General features: G+C 38.5%; 1 protein-coding gene across 1 annotated transcript in view; it reads left to right on the forward strand.

The window, feature by feature from the left end:
- The window catches only part of LOC106093525 (deformed epidermal autoregulatory factor 1), a 31,013-nt gene extending 9,057 nt beyond the window's left edge, over positions 1 to 21,956 (forward strand). Inside the window, exon 4 of the mRNA XM_013260585.2 lies at positions 19,959 to 21,956. Within this exon, the coding sequence (XP_013116039.1) occupies positions 19,959 to 20,132 (174 nt within the window). The 3' untranslated portion in view covers positions 20,133 to 21,956. The remainder of the gene's footprint in view (positions 1 to 19,958) is intronic.
- The last annotated feature ends 1,368 nt before the right edge of the window (positions 21,957 to 23,324 follow it).

Consider the following 23,324-nt stretch of genomic DNA (forward strand, 5'->3'; position numbering starts at 1 on the left):
AATTCCCAAAATTTGGGAGTTTTTTCATAATGAAAAAACTCCCCAAAAATGAATAGGAAATACATCCCCATTTTGCTTTCCACAGCACATTTTATTGGGGGGTTATTTCATTTTCAATTTTAAGGGGGGTTATTTCATAGAGCCTGAAGTGGTGCTACGAATAACTTCACAAACCTAAAAATGAAATTAACCCCCAAAATTGGGGAGTTATTTCACAATGAAATAAATCCCCAAAAATTTAAATGAAATAGTTCCCCAATAAATGAAAAAGTACCCAAATAGAAAATGAAATAACCCCATGTCATGTCTGGTATTGTGTCTCCACTTAAGTGCTGACATCTGTTAGACGCGAAAGCCGGGCAATGGCAAAGGAAATGCTCCAACATCTCATCAACTTCCCCGCATGCCCTACACATGCTATCACTTGCCGCACTGGTTTTACATAAGTGGGCTCGTAGTCCTATGTGTCCCTTTATGATACCAATATCTATACTGACCTCCTTCTTACTTCCTTTCACTAATAGCCTCGTCTTCTCACGATCTGGATCCCCACATAGGATTTTCGCCATCCGACCCACCGTTTCGCTGTTCCACAATGTTGCATGCGCATTCGTCGCCCACTCCCTTAACTCGGACTGCGTCGACCTGAAAGGCTTCGGGTTAACCAAGTTTATTGACGGCAGTCCTCTGGCCTTCATCGCCAAATCGTCTGCTCTTTCATTTCCCCTTACTCCGTTATGGCCCGGCAACAAAACGATGCGGATTTTGTTATCCGTAGAGAAGGCGTTAATCTCCTTCTTACACTGCAAGGCTGTTCGTGACCTTACCGTCGTGGTTGTTATTGTCCTTATGGCAATTATACTGTCGGTAAAGATGTTCACACTCGACGTCCTCGCGTTAGCACCACACCACTTTGCGAATTTCGTGATCATCCGGATCTTTGCCTGCAGGACCGTATTATAGTCAGGCAGTCTAAAACAGATCTCAGTCCCTGGGTTCTTAATGTAGACCCCCAGGCACACTCCGTCCTCTAGCTTTGATTCATCCGAGTAACATGATCTTCCAGACGGCAATACTAGGGTTCCATCAATGCACGACTGTGGCGATGGCAGCAGTGCCTCGCGCTCGACTTCAAGGTTCATCTCAGGTATCCGATCGGAAACCTCTTCTCTTCCTTCCAGGTTTCCTATCGTCGCCTCGATTATACCGTGATGGTATGAGCTGCCCCCATCCTCAATCCATTCTCCCATCGCCTTAAGTCTCATAGCCATATCAAGTCTCTAAGGACAGGGTCCACCTGGAACGGGTCTAAGGATAAGATCAGTGTGTCGGTCCGCACATTGTTAAAAGGCCCTTCGATGTCAATGCATACCGCCAGGGGGTACGTTTTGGCATCGAATGATTTTTCTATTTTATGCACAACCTCGTGCAGGGCAGTCTCCACCGACCTGCCCTTGACATAGGCATTCTGTTTGTATTTGAGCAGTTCGTTGGATGTCCTACTCTTTATCACGGTGGCCACAATGGGTCTTTAGGCCTTTGGTGTCGCATAAATTGGCTGCCTTGGGTATAAACATCGACCTTGCCTTGTGCCAGACTTTCGGATTATATGCAAGTCCTAGGCAAAAATATTGGCCAAATGAGGCGCCAGATAGTCTGCCTCTTTCTGTAGCTCCTCAAGGATTCCTTCGCCATAAATTCCGTAATTATAAACCTTCGATCAACGTCTTTATTCCAAGATTCCGGTGTCTCCGTTTGTCCCGTCTTATCCTGTGGAAAATGGGTTTTCATCAAAAGCCTCAACATGTTCACCGTTGTCTCTGCTCTCACTCCCAGGTCGTCTACTAAAGTTTCAGTTTGGACGTGGGTTTTTGAGAAAAACTTTTATCTTGGCGGCGCCATTCGCCATCGACCTCTGTTTGCAGAAAAGCTTCCAGGAGGCACGTTTTGCCGCTCTGGTACTCTTATTGTATTCCTTGAGCCGTGTGTAATACACATCCCAATAAATTTCCGCTTTTTTTACGACGTGCTCTGTTAAAAAGTCTGCGGTCATTCAGGGTTTTTCTTGGGCTGGAATCATATTAGCCCATATTTGAGTTTAAGTGTTATTTTCGCATTTTCCTACAAAAACTATTTTTTGTGGTTGTTGTTGTAGCCACATTTTCATGTGGAGGTGGCGATTCTCGTCAAGCTCCTGGGTGAGCAAGCTTGTTCCGGCCCAAAGGACCGATCGCCGCAGGAACAAGGTGGCCATTGGTTATTTAAAGGCGCCCATTAATCGCCTTGTCATATCGAGCATCATAGGCAATCAATATTTGCGCAAGTGCCGGTGCCGCCCTGCCTCTCACTGAGACTCTTTGCTCGACACCCGGTAGCTCGCAGCTAAGCTTCACGCGACAGCAATGAACATTACACAAAAAATATTTTATAAACTGAGATTTAGTGCAATCTTTTGAATGCATAATGCGAGTACGCTTGAAGTGGACTGAAAATAAATTGTTGTTCATTGCCGACAACATGCCACGGTCTGATGCCAACATGCAACTGGTCTCTGTTTTGAGCCTACTCCTGAAAGACTTTAAAAATTTTCGTATTAGGTACCAATTCCAAAATACGTATATTTTTCTTCGAGGAGCGAAATGAAAACGGTTACGGTTACTTATAATACTGAGGGCTAATAAAGACATGGTGCAAATTATAACCATACATATGGCAATAGATGGATGCATTTATTCTGGACACTTTTCCGTCGGAATCGGATTTTCGATCGATTTTAATAGAGTTTGAAGACATCATTTAAGAAGAATGTAAATGACTCATATAAAAAATTAGTCAATTTTTTTTTTTGAGTACAATTTTATGGAAACAAAAGTCATTTAAAATCAATTGACTAACACAAACAATAACCTGTTGAAATCAAAAAACTAGTCGGAGAGCAAATTAACAAATTGAGCAAATTGAGCTCAAAAAGATAATATTGCATCAAAATGCTGAAGCCGATTGGCCGAAACTATTGCTATGAACTAAAGGTCCTCCTGATGGCAGGGGAAATCGGCGTAGTTCTTATCCAGGAACCATGGGTGTTTGGAGGAATGGTTCGTGGGCCAAGAATGGTTCGTGGACTAAGAATTTCTACACAAGGGTACGTGGAATGGGAGACCCAGAGCCTGTGTTCTGTGCAAAGAGTAGCCTAAATGTTTTTCTTCTTCCGTCGCTAAGCGCTGAAGATTCAGTAGTAGCCAGCCTTGAAATAAATAAATCTCATTACTGGCTGGCTTCTCCATATATGGCACACGATTCGTAGATGCCGCATTTAAACCTTAAGTTACTGGTTGAAGCCGCAACTATAAGGAAGAAGAGCCTCATTGTAGGAAGTGATGCTAATGCGCTTCACCAGATGTGTGGCAACACACTGCTACAACAACAACAACCAGATGTGTGGCAATCCCATGGCAGCCGGTTGTACGTACAGGATTGACCCGATAGAGTCCTTCATCGGCAAGGGCTGCCGCCTCAGTGTACAACACACTGCTACAACAACAACAACAACCAGATGTGAGGCCCGGCTTGGGATAGCTGTGAACACGACACAGGCTGGAACATTGAGGTCCCGTCTGTGTGGTGTTCATTGCTGTCACGAGAAGCTTAGCTGCGAGCTACCGGGCGCGTCCACATGTTGCGAATAGCGGAATGCTCCATACGGAGTAGCTACAATGGCAGTGGCGGACAATCAGAGGTATCGATCGGAGAGTCTCACCGAGAGGCCGGGTGGCACCGACTCTTGCACAAATACTGAGTGCCTATAATACTCGATATGACAAGGCGAGTTTTTGGCGCTGGAGAGTCTCACCGAGAGGCCGGGCGGCACCGACTCTCGCACAAATACTGAGTGCCTATAATGCTCGATATGACAAGGCGAGTTTTTGGTGCCTTTAAATAACCAATGGCTACCTTTTTCCCGCGGCGATTGGTCCTTTGGACTGGAACAAGCTTGCTCACATCAGGAGTATGACGAGGATCGCCAACTCCACATGAAAATGTGGCTACAACAACAACAACCAGATATAGGGCCAATCCCATGGCAGCCGGCGGTTGCATGCGCCGGATTGACCCGATGGAGTTCTTCATCGGTGACGTAACTGTGACTGACCCGAAGAGATGCTCCAGGCTGTTCAACCGTTAATTTATTGAGCATATCGAGAGTGATAAGACTGAGGGGAGATCCAAGTCATCCAAGGCATTGGGTTCCGACGAAATCTCTACGCTGATGCCGAAGAATCTGGATCTTCCTGGAGTTGAGTACCGTACAACGTCCTCAACTAGTCTTTCAACACTCTTCTGCTACCCACTGTCTGAAAGATAGGCAGAGTGATCCCGCTAATGAAGCCAGGAAAGTAACCAAGTAAGGGGGAATCGTACAGACCGATCTCCCTTCTCTCGGCAGTAGCTAAGATGCTTGAGGCACTACTTCTCCCGCACCTCGTTGGAGAATTTCCATTCGCCGAGCATCAGAATGGATTTCGAAGAGTGCATAGCAAAACAACTGCTTTGCATATCATCACCGCACACATTTGCCGTGGCTTCAATCACTCCAGGCCATGTGATAGGACGATCCTCATGGCACTGGTCCTATCGAAATCATTCGACTTTTTGAAGACATCGCTAACACGTTCCTTCAAACAGACCTGAAACGCTGTGTGCGAATTATCTGTGTGGTCGCCAGTCAGTCGTTTGTGGAATCTGGAGATAAGAAACCGAAAAACCTTAGATTAAAACAGATAGTTTCCCAAGTCGGGGTGATATCCACGGCACTGTTTAACCTCTGGAGGCCACCGTGGGGCAGAGATTGGCATGTCCGCCTATGACGCCGAACGCCTGGGTTCAAATCACGGCGCGAACAACAGAAAAACTTTCATCGGTTGTTATCCCATTAATAATGCTGGAAACATTTGCCATGTTAAAACTTCTTTACCAAGTGGTGTCGCTATGCGGCACGGCGGTCGGACTCGTCATAAAAAGGAGGCCCCTTATTATTGAGCTAAAACTTTAATCAGACTGCACTCATTGATATGAAAGAAGTATCCCGTTTTCCTTAATGAAATGTTCATGGGAAATTTAGTAGTTTAACCTCTAGCTATCCAATTATATCCAATAACAATTATTTTTATCGATTAAACGTTGGCATTAAAAGGTATTTAAGTTTTCTTATTTTATGTTTGTTTTTGCAAAAAACCATTTATTCAGTCCGAAAAAATGATTTTTTACATATTGGACATCGCTGATCTAGAGCGAGAGGTTCAGCGCTACAAGAGAGAACCTCTAAATCAAACGGGTCTATACAACATTCATTCAAACACAGTAGCAGATGCAGAGGTGTATAACTACCGGGTGAATGTGGTCTTTGAAGCTTAACGAGGATGGCCACCTCCACATGAAAATGTGGCTCCAACAACAACATCGCACTTCCCGTTAGGCGATAAGGTCGGCCTTGTACTTTTCCAATACATCCAATTCTCTGTATACAGTTCAGACTTTCCAGATGTTGATTCGTTTTTCATTCAACAACCAGCCCTCATTGCGAACGGTTGTGCTTTATAAAACCCTCGCATAGTTTCCTCTCTCTTTACTCAAGTTTGAAAATTTTAAAAATTTCGTTACATTTTTTTTCTGGTACTGTGATACTTTCAATAATAAGCGTGCATATCTGATCGTTTTCCATCATGGCATCCTTCTCGGGGGGAAATTATTACGAGATTCTCGGCAATTACCCGTCTCCTAACGGGAATGGGGTTTAATAACCGCCTTAATTTTCCCAACTGAAATACTTATCTTACTACCGCCAATCAAAAACCTACACAACCGAAATACGTCGTTTTAAAAAACAACATTGCTGATAAACCTATAGGAAGCCACAACATATTCCTAGTGTCCAAAGCCCTGGAAGGTATTTCAAACGAGCCTCCACAGGACGTCAGTTTCCTTAGGGATGGTAATCTACTGGTGCTAATAAAACACGAAAATCCGGCAAATCGCTTCCTTAAAGCAACAACTCTCTCTGGTGTCTGTCCTGTAGAATGCTTCTTACACCCCACCCTTAACATCGTTAAAGGCGTCGTCTTCTCCCAAGACCTAAAAGAACTAACCGTGGAAGAAATAATTGATGGACTTAAACATGAATGCGTAATTCGATGCAGGAAGGTAACCCGTTTCCAAGATGCTAAAGTTATAAACACCTCCATGCATTTTCTGGATTTCTTCCATCAGAGGTAAAAGCCGGCAAGGTACTTAACTGCAAAGTGGAACCATACATACCAACCCCAATGCAATGCGAACGTTGCTTTAAACTTGGTCACACAAGCACTGTAGGAATGAGCTTGAAATGTGCGAAATATATGCTCAACTTCTCTACATGAACCTATCCCATGCACAAAGGTGGAATACACTAATTGCAATCGTGAACATCGGTCCAACAACAAAAACTGCCCAGTAATCAAACAGAAACAAGAGATCTTAAAAATAAAAACAATTGAAAAAATAACATATAATGAAGCTAAACAAAAGAGTAAACCCATCCAAAGTTATGACATCCCAAAAGAAGACTTGAAAGAAGTCGTGGAAGAAAAAGAAGAACGAAAACAAAAACTATAGGGTTGCCTAAAAAGTAATTGCGGATTTTTTAGAAGAAAGTAAATGCATTTTTAATAAAACTTAGAATGGACTTTAATCAAATATATATAATTGCCATTTTGTTTGATAACCTTTTGCCATCTTCCTGGCAAATTTAGTATTCCACGCTCATAGAACTTCTAGCCTCTATCTGCAAAAAACTGAACCAAGTGCGATTTTATAGCCTCATTATTGCCGAAAATTTTACCATTTAAGGAGTTCTGCAAAGATCGAAATAAATGGTAGTCTGATGGTGCAAGGTCAGGGCTATATGGTAGATGCATCAAAAGTTCCCAGCCAAGCTCACTCAGTTTTTGGCGAGTGACCAAAGATGTGTGCGGTCTAGCGTTGTCCTGGTGGAATATGACACCTTTACGATTGACCAATTCTGGTCGTTTCTCCTTGATGGCTGTATTCAATTTGTCCAATTATTGACAGTAAACATCCGAATAAATCGTTTGGTTCCTTGGAAGCAGCTCAAAATATGCCTCACCCTTCCAATCCCACCAAACAGACAGCATAACCTTCTTTTGGTGGATATCAGCCTTTGAAGTGGTTTGAGCTGGTCCACCATGCTTGGACCATGATCGTTTTCGGCTAACGTTGTTGTAAACAATCCATTTTTCATCTCCAGTTATGGTTCGTTTTAAAAACGGATCGAATTCATTGCGTTTAAGGTGCATATCACAAGCGTTGATTCGGTTTGTTAAATGAATTTCTTTCAATACATGTGGTACCCATATTAAAATTGACGCCAAACAAACAAATGTAAACAAAATTTCGCGCACTTTTTTTTCTAAAGCAAGCTAAAAGTAACAGCTGATAACTGACAGAAGAAAGAATGCAATTACAGAGTCACAAGCCTTTGAAAAAATTTGTCAACGCCGACTATATTACTACTAAATTACCGACAATTACTTTTTGGGCAACCCAATGTATACAAATCAATTTGTGTTTGTTTGTGTGTGGCTGTGTGTTCCTTATAGACTCAGAAACCGCAGAACCGATTGTCTTGAAATTTTCACAGATGGTGCAAAATGATCCCGTGGTGAAAATAGGCTACTACATTCTTTGATATCTGAAGGGGTGCGGGCCCTCCCCCTTACCCTAATTTTCAGAAACGCCAGATCTCGGAGATGGGTGGTGCGATTTAAACGTAACGAAATATCCAAATTTGGGAAAACGTTTCTGGGGATCGACCCCTTCCCCAAAACACCCACCAAACAGGACTTATTTACTGGCCATGACAATATGGGGCTTAAATAAAAGGTATTTGAGTGTAGAATATGAATCTGATATCCAGATGTGGGACCAAGTGTTTGGGGGGCCGTCCATCTCCGAGAACATACCCCAAAGAAGACAAATTTACGACCATAGCAATATGGGGCTCAAATGAAAGGTCTTTGGAAGTAAAGCACGAATCTCATATCAATGTTCGGGAAAAGTGTCTATGGGGCCACCCCACCACCCAAATAGTAAGTATTTGCTGACCATTGCAATATGAGGCACAAATAAGAGGTATTTTTTAGAGTAGAACACGAATCTGATATATATTTGTAAAGCCAAGTCACTGAGTGGCCACTCCATCCCCCCAAACCGGTCATGTTTGCCGACTATGGAAAAATGGAGCTCAAATGAAGAGTATTTGAAACTGACATCAACATTCAGGACCAACTGTCTGGGGACGTCCCACCACCATAAAAATCCCAAGTAGGACGCATTTGCTCACAAAGACAATGTCGGTCTTCAAGACAGTGGAGCTCGATATTCATAGTTTTTAGGGCCCATACTCCAAACCGGACAAATTTGCTGACTTTTCAATAAGATGTTTTAGTGAATGGTATTTGAGATTAGAAAACGAATTTGATATCCAATTTTGAGACCAAAGGCAATATGAGGTTGAAATATATACGTTGTTGATATATTTTCAGGGCTTAGTGTTTCAATAAGATGTTTTAGTGAATGGTATTTGAGATTAGAAAACGAATTTGATATTCAATTTTGAGACCAAAGGCAATATGAGGTTGAAATATATACGTTGTTGATATATTTTCAGGGCTTAGTGTTTGGGGGACCACCCCACTCCCCAAAACACCCCTAAATTGGGCATATTTATCGACCATGTCAATGGGAGGCTTAAATGAAAGGAATTGAGAGGTAGAGCAAAAATTAATACCCACTTTCGGGACCAATTTCTGGGGGTCCTTTCCAAAAATATGCCACAAACAGCAATTGACTGTCATTGTAGATTCTTACGGAATCACATCCGTATCCTGTCTCGTTCAAAAGCTCCCTTAGATATATAGCTTCTTTTGTTGCCTCATAAAGCGCCAAGTACTCCGATTCTGTACTGGAGAGGGACACAGTCATCTGTTTCCTCGCTTCCCATCAAATAGCTGCACCAGACAATAAAAATCCGAAGAATGCTCGCCTATCCGTCATATCGGATCCCCAGTCCGCATCAACTACTCCATACAGCTGAACTTTATCTTTATGATAAAACAATCCATAATCCATTGTCCCTTTAATATATCGCAAACTGCGCGTAGCAGCTTTCCAATGGTTCTCGTCATAATTGTTATTGAATTGACTTAAAAAGTTGGCCGAGAAAGCAATATCCGGACGCGTATTTATCGCTAAATACATCAAACTGCCAATTATGTTCTGATAGGAGTATTTGCGCATCTCGCCCTCACTAGGATTTTTTGGCTTTTCAAGTTTGCAGTTCGTCACTATCGGTGATTGCGCTGGTTTACAATCGGACATATTGTATTTTTCCAAAAATGCCTCCGTATATCCGCATTGACCAAGAAAAACTTTTCCTTCTGATAGGTCTTGTCGGAATTTCATTTCCAAACATAGCTTGACGGGTCCTTAGTTCTTCATCACAAAAGACATAGCCAATGATTTCTTCAAATCGTAATCCATCATTTATTGTTCGACGCAATCAGTCATCAAAAGGCTGTCGCCTTCTTTTCTAGAGAATAAACAGGGGTCTTGCTTTGATGTATTCAAATTGAGCTCTTGCAATTTTGATTTGTTTCTTGTACCATTTCAACCCAGATTGACGAAGACCGTACAATGCCTTTACAATTTTACATAGGGGTACTTACATCGATTTATGGCGCCTAACCACTTCCTTGTAATATATTCTACTCTCTGTGATTTAGCTCCGCATGTCCCACTGTTTCACCTTTCGTAATTTCGCCATTTGATGAATCTCCAAATTCATTTTTGCTGATAACGCAGCGACTAGGTGTAGTGACGTTGATCGCACTACCGGTGAATATGTCTCGAAGAAAGTCTCCCCTGGACGCTAGTAGCACCCTTTGGCAACCAACCTGGCCTTTTTCTTGTTTTTGCTCTTGGTGGTGAACACAAAACCATTTTTCCTATCAATTTGCGGTCATCAGGCCTTTCAACTATCTCCCACGTATTGTTAAGTAATTGCGCCACATATTCATCCTATACAGCTTGATACCACATTTTAGCATCTTCTCGTTCATGAAGCTCCTCGAATGTTGCCGGTGTGTCTCGCAGTTAACCATATAACAATCCTCGAAGCCTTCGAAATCAGAATCCGATTGGCCTATAGACCTCTGCACCTTTGTGTCGAATATCGTCTACATCGGACCATAATTGAATACTGCTACCATATACACCGATCCCCCGTTATAGAGTATTGAGTGAATAAAAGGAGCATTTTTCATCTGATTTTGATGAAATTTGAAACAGTGAGTTTTGATAGACCTCTACACGTTTGTATCGAATATCGGACCATATTTGGATATAGACCGATCTCCCGATATCGACTATTGAGACAATAAAAGTAACAACTTTCATCCGATTTGGATGAAACTTAATTCAGAATTACCGTGTCGATTTTACAATAGCAATTCTTGAGCTTATAAAATATTTCCAGTGTGAATGTAATTGTTAATGGTTAATTAGTGGATAAAATATATGATTAGTTTGATTGTTATTTGACTTTAACGGCTGAACCTGGGGCAATATTCAAATATGGTCATAACTGCACCACATTTGCCAATAATGTTTATGGGTCTTCCAAATCTTCCTGCTGCAAATTTCGTAGCAATCAGATGAGAAATTCGACTTTTATATACTCAGTAACTTATAGTCCAATATGGTCCACATTCTCTGCATGGCCCAATCTGGACGACATTCAACATCAAGGTTAAGAGGGGTACCAAATCGCACTGTTTAAAATTTCATCAAAAACGGGTGAAAAATTCTCCTTTTATGAGCTCAATACTCTAAATCGGGAGATCGGTCTATATAGCAGCTATATCCAAATCTATATAGCAGCTATATCCACATTTGAGAGGCATTGATAGGGGTCTACCAACATACTGTGCCAAATTTCATCGAATTCGGGTAATAAATGGATCCTTATGACCTCAATACTTGGCCACTTGGGCTCGACTATAAAAATGAGGCTTCTTACCTTTGAGCTAAATTTTCAATCAAACCCGCTCCACTGAGCTTTCGCTTTCAAGACGTACAAAAATATCACCTCTGTAACGTAATCTACTCTCCAATAGCTGTGATTCTGTGTAGGTTCGTTGAACCTTCTCCTTTAACAGTTTAACACAAACTTGTATATTCGCACTCTACTAAATAAATTTTTATGTATGGCAAAGATAGCCACTTAAACTACCTGAAACACCTATCTTAGGGTGGAAAATTTTAAAAATAATACAGCAAACAACCACAACGAAATTCCTACACTTTATTTTTCTTTATTTTACGGACCGATAGGTTGCCATAACAAAGATAAATGCTGCATGATACATTTTTATCACTCTGCCCTCTCTCTATTCGTGGTGGCGTCTCCATTCAGTTGATCCATTTGCAAACAGAATAGATGGCGCTTTTTTGAATGTTAGTGTTGCCGTCGATAAGGGAAAGCTTTAGACTTTAATACCCAGAATGTTAATATAATAACTTAAAAGATCTCCGTTCCATGTCGCCCCGGATGCTTGCGCAATCACATATAAGCGACTGAGAATTTTACATTTCTCCCAACTGTTAGTGCTTTTTTGAACATACACATAGCCCATAAAGTCTGCGTTCACCTAATAAACTTTTATGATTGGTTAAAGAATACAAAATAAAATTATAAACCAAATCAACTCTTTTACATTAATTTTTTCTTCATATTCATAACATTAAAAAACAAAATTCTAAGTTTGGTTAAGCACTTTCACTCTAGAGCGATTTAATTATGATAACAATTAAATATAAGCACCACAAAGTCTGCGTTCAGTAATTAAAAATAAACAAAAGAGTTATTTAAACACAAAATAAAAACATAATAACACATTCCTAATATTTGGTAGGATAGCCACGTTGTTTTAAGACTGCACTTAGTCTATTTGGCATGGAATTTACCAACTTCTCTATTTCCTCAGATGTTATTTTCGGCCATTCTGCCTGCATGACACTTTGTAACATCTCTTAGCTGGTTATAACGTGCTGACGAATTTTTTTCTTCAATAGATCCCAAAGATGCTCAATTGGGTTGAGATCAGGTGATTGGGGTGGTGTTTTAAGCTGCTTTGGAGTGTTATATAGAAACCAAAGCCTAACAACCTTCGATGTATGCTTTGGATCGTTATCTTGTTGGAACCAAAATGTCGTTGCTAACCCTAGTTTAGCAGCACATAGTTTCAAATTTTTTTCAAAATATTGAGATAACCCCATTTATCCATTTTGGACTCAATAAATTCTAATTGAACCACCCCACTAGCAGCCATACACCCCACACCATAACTCCACCACCACCGTGCTTCACCGTTTTGTTTTTCCAGCTCAGTCCCGGACATGTGCCACACTATTTGCCGACCTTTAATGCCAAAAATACAGAATTTGCTCTCGTCGGAGAAAATAATTTTTTTCCAGAATTCAGGAGGCTTATTGATGAAAGTATTAGCGAATGCAATCCGATTTTGTCTGTTCATGACTAAAATATACGGCTTTCTTCGAGCAACGCTTCCATGAAATCCAGCTCTATGTAATATTTTTCTGGCTGTTTCGGCACACATCCTTTTTTTAAACATTGTTTTAATATTTTCAACAATTTTGGTTGATGTTATACGAGGGTAGTTGCTTGCCATATTAATCACTTTGCGCTCTTCTCTAACGGATAATTTTTTTGGACGCCCAGGCCGAGGCTTTGATGTTATAATGCCGGTTTCTTTGAAATTATTAATTACGCGCTGGACAGAAGAATACGTTCTTCCAACTGTTCCACCAATATTTCTAAAGCTTTGTCCTTCTTTCCACAATTTAGTAATTATTTTTCTTTCAGATATGCATTTTTCCTTTCCTTTAGTTTCCATGTTTCCAAATTTATTAATTTAAAAAAAAACCCGTGTAACGATCACTTGTTATGATAATGAACTGAAACTGATCAAAAATAAGAACAAGCATCGTAAAAAGTAACGGTACTTTCGAAGTACACAAAGTGAACGCAGACTTTTTGGTTGTCATAATTTCTTCTTATGAGACAAAAGTACCGTTAGAACAAAAAAGCAAAAGCAACAAAAAAGCAATGAGTCTATAGATTTCCTTTGTCTATGCTGCTACTCGCTTGGTAGTTGTCTATAACATACTATGGCTACCTGGCATATATAGGGCTGGCTACTTGTTGAATATTCATAATTTAGTCTTTTTTAAATCAAATCAAATTGCCATATTAAACGATTCTCAGTGGTAAAGAACTAATTTGCCGGTTTTTATATAAGGTGCGATGGCGACAATTCTTAGTAATTTAACCATGTAAAAAGTGTTGCCCAGCAGCACGTTATTTGGACTTGTCTAGGAAGAGAAGGCTCCTTGTCGATGAGCTAAAAATGGAGGCCAACTTGACTTAAGGTTTCCAACTGCTCCTACCACACTGAACGTCATAACTTTGGGGGTATGGCGGCAGTGTCCTGTAAGGTCATTATAATTGATCAACTGTTTTGAGGTGAGGTGGTCCGCTAGATATATGAGCAGAATAAAGATATCATATTTGCAGTCCACAACCTTATAATTTGAATTTAACCCCATATAAATTGAATTTAACCCCATATTGTCATAATTCGTGTAAACAGCCGTTTGGTGGGGGGCGCCTCACTCTATCTGCCACTTGAGCACAAATTTGTATGACGCACTCCACTTAAAAATATCTATCACTTGATCCCCCATTATTTTAATGGGGAGGTAAAGCACCACCTAGATTCTTGGACGCAAAGTTTAATGTCATATTCGCAATCTGCTACCAAATGCCTTTAATTTGAGGCTCATCTACAATAGCTAGGATCGAATTATATTCCCATTTGAGGGTGGGGCGACCCCCAATTACTTGGACCTAATTTTTTATGACATATTCGTAGTCTAGTCCCGAATACCTTTCATTTGAATCTCATATTGATATTTACGTCCAATATGTTCGTTTGGGGGAGTTTTTGGGGTTGAGCGACCCCTCGCATACTTCATCTCAATTTTTAATATCATATTCGTATTCTACTCCCAATACCTTTCATTTAATGCCCATATAGTCCCTATCGGTCCACTTTTGATTTTAAGTGGTGTTTTTGGGGTAACGGGGGAGGGTCCGCCCCCTTCCAATATCAAAAAACTAAAAAGCCTTTTCCTCCTTCCTGACCATTTTAGTAATCTACTCCCAAATGCCTTTCATTCGAGTCCCATATTGTCATTATCGTACAATGAACTTATTTTAGGGGGTTTTGGGGTTGAGCCAACCCCCCAGTTACTTGGATCCAATTTTTAATATGAAATTCGTAGTCTAATCTTGAATACCTTTCATTTGAATCCCATATTGTCCCAATCGGTTCACTTTTATTTTGGGGTCGTGCCTTTAGGGTAATAAATTATAAAGGGTGATTTTTTTGAGGTTAGGATTTTCATGCATTAGTATTTGACAGATCACGTGGGATTTCAGACATGGTGTCAAAGAGAAAGATGCTCAGTATGCTTTGACATTTCATCATGAATAGACTTACTAACGAGCAACGCTTGCAAATCATTGAATTTTATTACCAAAATCAGTGTTCGGTTCGAAATGTGTTCATTCACCGTTCAGCGATGAGGCTCATTTCTGGTTGAATGGCTACGTAAATAAGCAAAATTGCCGCATTGGGAGTGAAGAGCAACCAGAAGCCGTTCAAGAACTGCCCATGCATCCCGAAAAATGCACTGTTTGGTGTGGTTTGTACGCTGGTGGAATCATTGGACCGTATTTTTTCAAAGATGCTGTTGGACGCAACGTTACGGTGAATGAACACATTTCGAACCGAACACTGATTTTGGTAATAAAATTCAATGATTTGCAAGCGTTGCTCGTTAGTAAGTCTATTCATGATGAAATGTCAAAGCATACTGAGCATCTTTCTCTTTGACACCATGTCTGAAATCCCACGTGATCTGTCAAATACTAATGCATGAAAATCCTAACCTCAAAAAAATCACCCTTTATATCCTATTACTCCTTCCGGACCACTCCCCACGATCTTTGAAAATTTGAAAGAAATCGGTTCAGCCGTTTTAGAGTCTATACGGAACAAACAAATTTACAAACCCACAAACAAACATACAAACACAAATTAATTTTTATATATACAGATAGATAGATAGATGAGGAGTACTATTTGATCTGAGGAATACAGCAAATTTGAAACTTTCTTTTTTGAGACAAATATTGAGAATCTCATAATTTTTTGGGGACTTTAATGTCCGAAATGGTCTGCTCCAAAACCAAATGGATGAAATATGTACCCAAAATTTTATTGGTGGCAGAGGAGAAAGAATGTCAAAGGGAAAAGTTTGTAATAATAAAGCCGCTAAGATTGTCCAACTGTGTGATGACAATGGATTGGTTATTTTAAATGCCAGAACAAGCGGTGACTTAGTCCGTTAATGATATTTGTGCTTTATCACAAGACATTGAGTAGTGCTACAAATTCCAGGTTCACCATTAAATTTGATCGGATCACTTACCCATATGCCCAACACTAAAAGTGGAGACAAACAGCATAAGAAAATCTGAAGCGAATCTAATACCAAAGCTAAAATGGCAAGAAAGTTACAAAAATCATTACCAAGATAGAGTTATAAGGGAAATGGAAAGAATAAAGCCCCAGAATGCAAAAGAATATTTCGAGTTTGGCGAAATAACGACCATTTTAAAAAAAGCATAGGCCAAGTGCAGGCAAAATGACCTCACAATAACGCAGAAACAGCGGTGGTTTACCACAAAGTGTCATAACGCGTAAATCTTTTCATTTAAAAATTAAAAGAATCAGGCTCAATCCATGCTCTGATCACAATGAAAAATATTTGCAAGCCAATGAATTACGAAGAAAAGCTAGATAGAAAACTGGATATTGTAAGAAATTCTAAAGATTGGTGGAAAATAACAAAAGAGATCAGAAGTGACGAACCAAAATGTTAACGTCAGTACAGGCACAGGATTTTCAAGACTATTTCAAAAGTTTATTAGGTTCACAACAAAGGGATGTTGTTGTTTTTGTAGCAGTGTGTTGTACACTGAGGCGGCAGCCCTTGCCGATGAAGGACTTTATGGGGTCAATCCGGTACGTAAAACCGGCTGCCATAGGATGGTAGCATTCAATACCCTTCCTTGCATAAAACAGTTCATGAGCTGGATAAACCAAAGTTAATAGCTGAGATACAATAAGGCCCCCGGGGTGGAAAGTTCCATACGAATGTATGGATATATGGACAAATGCTATTTTCCTTTTATCTTAATGATTTACATGATCACTTAGACGGAGATATCTACATCGGTGGTATTAATATAAGGTTACTCCTATATGCGGACGATAATGTGATTTTAGCATATAAAGGTGAAGAGCTACAGAAAATGATATGCAGCCTCGAGGAATATTGTTAAATGTGGAGTATTGAGGTCAACTTAACTAAATCTGAAATCATGGTTTTCAGGAAGGGCGAACGATTGTCAAGGATAGAAGCAGTAAGGAAAGGCAAAAGTCGGGCTGTGCCGACTTTATAATACCCTACACCTACCCTATAGGTACAAAGTTGGAGCTATGTCTAATTCTGAACCAATTTTGATGGACCTCGCCGGATTACTGCAAATCGAACAAGAATATATATATGAGAGCTATGTCTAAATCTGAGCCGATTTCAAGCAAACTTAACAGACATTGTATAGGTCATCGAGGAAAGCGTTGTACAAAATTTTGGGCAGATTGGTCAATAAATGCGCTTGCAGTGACTCTAGAAGTGAAGAGCCACTGCGAGCGCATGAGCGCATGGAGTGAGTGAGAGCTATATCTAAATCTGAACCGATTTCTATGAAATTCACCACTAATGTCGAGAGTCATTAGAAAATCCTTCCTGCCAAATTTCGAGAGAATCGGTTAACAAATAACCATTGTATTGCATTATAACTGAAAATCGGACAAATATATGTTGGGTTGCCCAAAAAGTAATTGATTTTTCATATAGTCAGCGTTGACAAATTTTTTAACAGCTTGTGATTCTGTAATTGCATTCTTTCTTCTGTCAGTTATCAACTGTTACTTTTAGCTTGCTTTAGAAAAAAAGTGTAAAAAAAGTATATTTGAATAAATTTCATTCTAAGTTTTATTAAAAATGCATTTGCTTTCTTTTAAAAAATCCGCAATTACTTTTTGGGCAACCCAATATATTGGAGCTTTATACAATTTCAATAGGCTTCGTCTCTAGGCCAAAAAACATGCCTATACCAAATTTGAAGATGATCGGATGAAAATTGGACCTGAAGATTGTACACAAATCAACGTGGAAGACGGACATAGCTAAATCGAAACAGAAAGTGATTCTGAATCGATCGGTATACTTATCAATGGGTCCATCCCTCTTCCTTTTGGGTGTTACAAACTAATTCACTAAGTTAAAGTGGTGTAGGGTATAACAATGGTATTTTAACAACCAAGAAATGAAAATAACAAACACGTACAACTATTTAGGAATGGATTTAACTCCAAAAATGGTTTTTACGCAACATGCTGCTGCCAAGAGCAGCATAAACCTTACATGGCAAAATTATCTAAGGAATGATGCAGTCTCCATTTTATCCAAATGGAAACTGTTAAGAAGTCTCGGAAGCCATTTTGTTATTAATGGGTCTAGTGATAATATGAATAAACAGCAGTGGAACCAATGCAGAAAAAATCTACAGTATAATAAAACTTGGATATTTAAAGCCCGCATTGATATGCTCAATTTAAATGGAAATCGCTTTCAAGCTAATATATCAAAACTTTGTTTGCTTTGTAATTCAGGAGAGATTGAAAATGTGGAGCATTTCCTAGGCCGTTTTGCAAAAAAAAAACTGCTTTTAATGGAAATATAAATAATTGGAGTTAGCTAAATATTGGGTTGCCCAAAAAGTAATTGCGGATTTTTTAAAAGAAAGTAAATGCATTTTTAATAAAACTTAGAATGAACTTTAATCAAATATACTTTTTTTACACTTTTTTCTAAAGCATTACTTTTTATGGCTTTTTGGGCAACCCAATATATAATAAAGTTGTATTAACTACAGAGAATTTTAAATAAGAGAATTTAATAATTGAATACCATTGACCTCGATACATTGTAAATTATTAGAGATCGATTGAGGACGAAAGTCAAACTTGTTAAGAATTAAATCTTTATTTGATTTTTGTACATATGCACATGTATTACTGGATGAAATACTGCTACTACTACCTAATTATTTGTCTGGCGTACTTTTAAGGGTCTCAGATCAATATTTCGAGGAATTAAATACGTAATGATTAGATTGGTATACCCCTGTTGTTGTAGCAATGTATTGCACACTGAGGCGGCAGGCATTGCCGATGAAGGACTCTGAATTATTTTGGAAATTGTATGCTAATGAAATTCATATTTACGGATTTGAGCGGACATGGTCTGGCTGCATCACAACATACATTTTGCAAATTTTGGTGTTGTCAACAGATTTTAAACATTTATTTAGATTTTGTTTAGCTAAAAACAAAGTTGACTTAATTTGAAAATATGAAATTTATTCGTTGAGGTAAATATATTGGGTTGCCTAAAAAGTAATTGCGGATTTTTTAAAAGAAAGTCAATGCATTTTTAATAAAACTTAGAATGAACTTTAATCAAATATATAATTGCCATTTTGTTCGAAAACCTTTTGCCATCTTCCTGGCAAATTTAGTATTCCACGCTCATAGAACTTCTGGCCTTTATCTGCAAAAAACTGAACCAAGTGCGATTTTATAGCCTCATCATTGCCGAAAGTTTTACCATTTAAGGAGTTCTGCAAAGATCGAAATAAATGGTAGTCTGATGGTGCAAGGTCAGGGCTATATGGTGGATGCATCAAAAGTTCCCAGCCAAGCTCACTCAGTTTTTGGCGAGTGACCAAAGATATGTGCGGTCTAGCGTTGTCCTGGTGGAATATAACACCTTTACGATTGACCAATTCTGGTCGTTTGTCCTTGATGGCTGTATTCAATTTGTCCAATTATTGACAGTAAACATCCGAATGAATCGTTTGGTTCCTTGGAAGCAGCTCAAAATATACCACACCCTTCCAAAACACCCTTCCAGCCTTTGAAGTGGTTTGAGCTGGTTCACCATGCTTGGACCATGGTCGTTTTCGACTAAATTTGTTGTAAACAATCCATTTTTCATCTCCAGTTATGATTCGTTTTAAAAACGGATCGAATTCATTGCGTTTAAGGTGCATATCACAAGCGTTGATTCTTCGGTTTGTTAAATGAATTTCTTTCAATACATGTGGTACCCATATTAAAATTGACGCCAAACAAACAAATGTAAACAAAATTTCGCGCACTTTTTTTCTAAAGCAAGCTAAAAGTAACAGCTGATAACTGACAGAAGAAAGAATGCAATTACAGAGTCACAAGCCGCTGAAAAATTTGTCAACGCCGACTATATTACCGACAATTACTTTTTGGGCAACCCAATATATACTTTATGGGGTCTTAGATCAAGATTTTGTAGTGTTACAAACGGAATGACAAGATTAGTATACCCCCATCCTATGGTGGTGGGTATAAAAATAAATTAATAATTTACATTTTATGAGTCTCTTAAAGTTTTGGTATGGCCAGACCACGTCCGCTCAACAACGTCTTAAAAAAAAGTTCGCCTATCCTAGGGTTAATGGGATGTTTATGGGGAAATTTTGGCCCCCCACCTCCCTTCCAAGTGTAACTAATTTTTTTTTTAATTTTCAGTGCGCTAATTGCAATCGCGAAGCTTTAGCGGAGTGTTCATTATGCCGAAAGACGCCCTATTGTTCAGAGTTTTGTCAACGAAAGGATTGGAATGCCCATCAAGTCGAATGTACACGGAATCCAGCACCAACAACCACACAACAAATAATGCTCCTTGTAGATGAGCAATCCTAAATTGAATTAATTCGACACCAACCGCAACAACAACAACAAAAATTGTACATACATCTATAGAAATCCGAGCAACAATTCAATACAGAGAAAACAAAAACACTGAAAATTTAAAAACAATTTTAAATTTAAATTCTTTATACGTTTGAGTAAAACAAAAACCAACCATTAGCATTAATCTTTAATCGTAAAATTAAAACAGAAAAAAAAAAACAAAAGCAAGAAAATAAACCGAAACCGAAAAAAGGCAATTCACACAAAAAGGTCCTAATAAATAAAGCTCCCCCTCCCTCTAAATAAAATAAAAGAGCGACAAGAGACATAGAAGAACAGCCAATCAATCAACCAACTATAAATTTTTAAAATAAACAACAACAAAAATAGACCAGTAACAGATAGCAGCTGAAACTCACACAACCATATAAACAATAGTCGCCTGTATAAGAATCACCTACAATAACCACAACCACAACCACAACTACTACTTTCAACTATTACTATTGAAGAAATTGATTACAACAAGAACAATTACAACAGCCCCCATCCACCCATAAACAAGCAACCTACAAACCGACCACATGATAACTATAGACCAGACAGACAAATAGACAGTCCAGACAGACTCAACAGACTTTAGGTAAAAAGCACGCGAAATTGAAACATGTTTCAATTCAAAATTTATATATATATATATATATATAAATATGTAATGAAATAGCCGGGGCTTTAGGAGGCCTCTACGTTTCGTAGAGCGGCTGGCCGGTGTTAATTAAAAAATTAAACAAAAGAAAAAAAAGGAAAAGTAAACCTTGCATAAAAAATTTACATACATATTCGTCTATGTATACATACATACATCTTTTTTTCATTAGATTTTAAGACATAGTTAAACTTTTAACATTTTATTATTATTTTATGGATAATATTAATAAAAAAAAAAAAAAAAAACAAAAACAAACAAAACAAAAAACCAAAAGAAAGCGAAAAACAAAAAATGGCAAAACAAACAATTATAATAATAATAAACGTAATTCATAAACAATTCAAATTCAAAAACGAAACGAAACAAAAGGACACAGGAAACGAGAACCCAACTACTGCCGTTACAACATTTCAAGAAAAAATAAAGATTTCAAATTTTCCAAAACCAATCACTTAGAAGGCTCACAACACAAACAAAAAACTAACCCACGTAAAAAAATTCCCATAATAATTAAAAAACAAAAAACAACAATAACGGACCACCCTAAGGTCTCTGCATTCCTCTAATACGAGACTAAACAATACATTTTGTTAATTTTAACTTTGTTCTTAATTCATTGAGAGTTACTTTAAATTAAAAAAAATGTAAATTTTTGAAAAAAAAAATCAAAATATAGGTATTTTTTTAGAATGTAATGAATCCTTTACCTCCAAAACATTTTTTGTTTTTCATGTTCATTCATCTGTTTTCATGTTCAGGTGGTTTTATGTATGTTTCTTTGCTTCTCCAACGTATTTCTTTGGATATAACGCTAGATTATCTACTAATGACCACTAACACCCCTTGCACAAACATCATATGTTTGAATATTTCTGGGGCAGTATTTCTTTCTTCCTCTCTTCATCCTCTCTTAAAGACTTAGTTTTTTTTTTTTGAAAAATAAAACACAACAAACGGAAATGGCTTGAAATCTTTATTCATGCATGTCTGTAATGGTTTCGTAAGCAACAACAAAATATTTAAAACAAAAGAAAGAAAAAACAACAACAGAAAACACATGACACCTTCATTTGTGGAAAAAACAGAAGAAAATACATACAATTTTTAGTGTGTTAATTGGGTAAAATTAATAACATTTTTTAATATGAAGACATAAGGGAAAAAAGATAGTTGGTGGACGGTCCAGCTAAAGGTAAGTATTAAAGTGAAGAATCTGTAAGAAAAAATTTCCTCTAAAACAAACCGCTTAACTGTTGTTGTTGTAACAATGTGTTGTACACTGAGAAGGCAGTCCTTGCCGATGAAGGAATCCATCGGATCAATCCGGTACCCCAACCGGCTGCCCGCTTAACTGTAATACGCTTAAGTGAAACTTGATGGAAAGAACCATAAATTTTTGGTGTTATTCAATGCAATTGAATTCGTTTAAGTGGAAATCGCTTAACTGTAAATAGCGCTAAACTGAAAAAGTTTTTATTAGGAATCCCAAAGTCGATTTTTGACTAATCGATTATTCGGCTTTTTGTGTAAAAAAGTCGAAGTCGACTTTCAATGATTAAAAATTCGAATAGTCGATTTTGAAGTCGAAAAGACTAATTCTCCCATCCGCAATCGACTAATTTTGATCGAGTTTTGCTTTTTTTGGATTATGGCATCCGTTATCGATTAATTTTATTCGAAACTTCGAACAGAAATGTGCGAGTTTTTGCCCGCAGCAATTTACCTATCGCAAATAACAAATTTTCGTCTATTTTAAAGAAACTAGGTTAAAAGTAGGACATCGAAGCATATTTTATATATAAAAATCAATTTGTGTTTGTTTGTATGTTTGTTTGTGTGTTCCTTATAGACTCAAAAACGGCTGAACCGTTTTTCTTGAAATTTTCACAGTTGGTGAATAATGATCCTGTGATGAAAAAAGGGTACTAAATTTTTTGATATCTGTAGGGGGCGGACCCTCCCCTTTACCCTAATGTTCAGAAACGCCAGATGTCCGTGATGGTGCGATTTAAGCGAAATATTGTGTGCTCTCTTATAGTAAGCTAAAAATAAAAATTTGGTAATTAAATTTAGGATGGGGTACCTAGGGGGGCAGTCCCACCCCTAAAACCTACCAAATATATATAAAGACCAATCATGACAATATGGGACTCAAATGAAAGGTATTTAAGAGTAGAAAACGTATCTGCTATCGAATTGCGGGACCACCCCAACCCCCAAACACCCCTAAATCGGACATATTTACCGATCTTGGCAATATGGGATTCAAATGAGAAGTATTTGCGAGTAGAATACGAATTTGGTATCCAAATGTGGGACCAAGGGGTGTGCACCCCTTCCGCAAAACACCCCCCAAACAGGACTTTTTTACTGATCATGGCAATATGGGGCTCAAATAAAAGGTATTTAAGTGTAGAATACAAATCTGATATCCAAATGTGGGGCCAAGTGTATGGGGGCCGCCACTTTCAAAAACAACCCCCAAAGAGGAC

Source organism: Stomoxys calcitrans, chromosome 1, assembly GCF_963082655.1.
Source record: "Stomoxys calcitrans chromosome 1, idStoCalc2.1, whole genome shotgun sequence".
NCBI lineage: Eukaryota > Metazoa > Arthropoda > Insecta > Diptera > Muscidae > Stomoxys > Stomoxys calcitrans.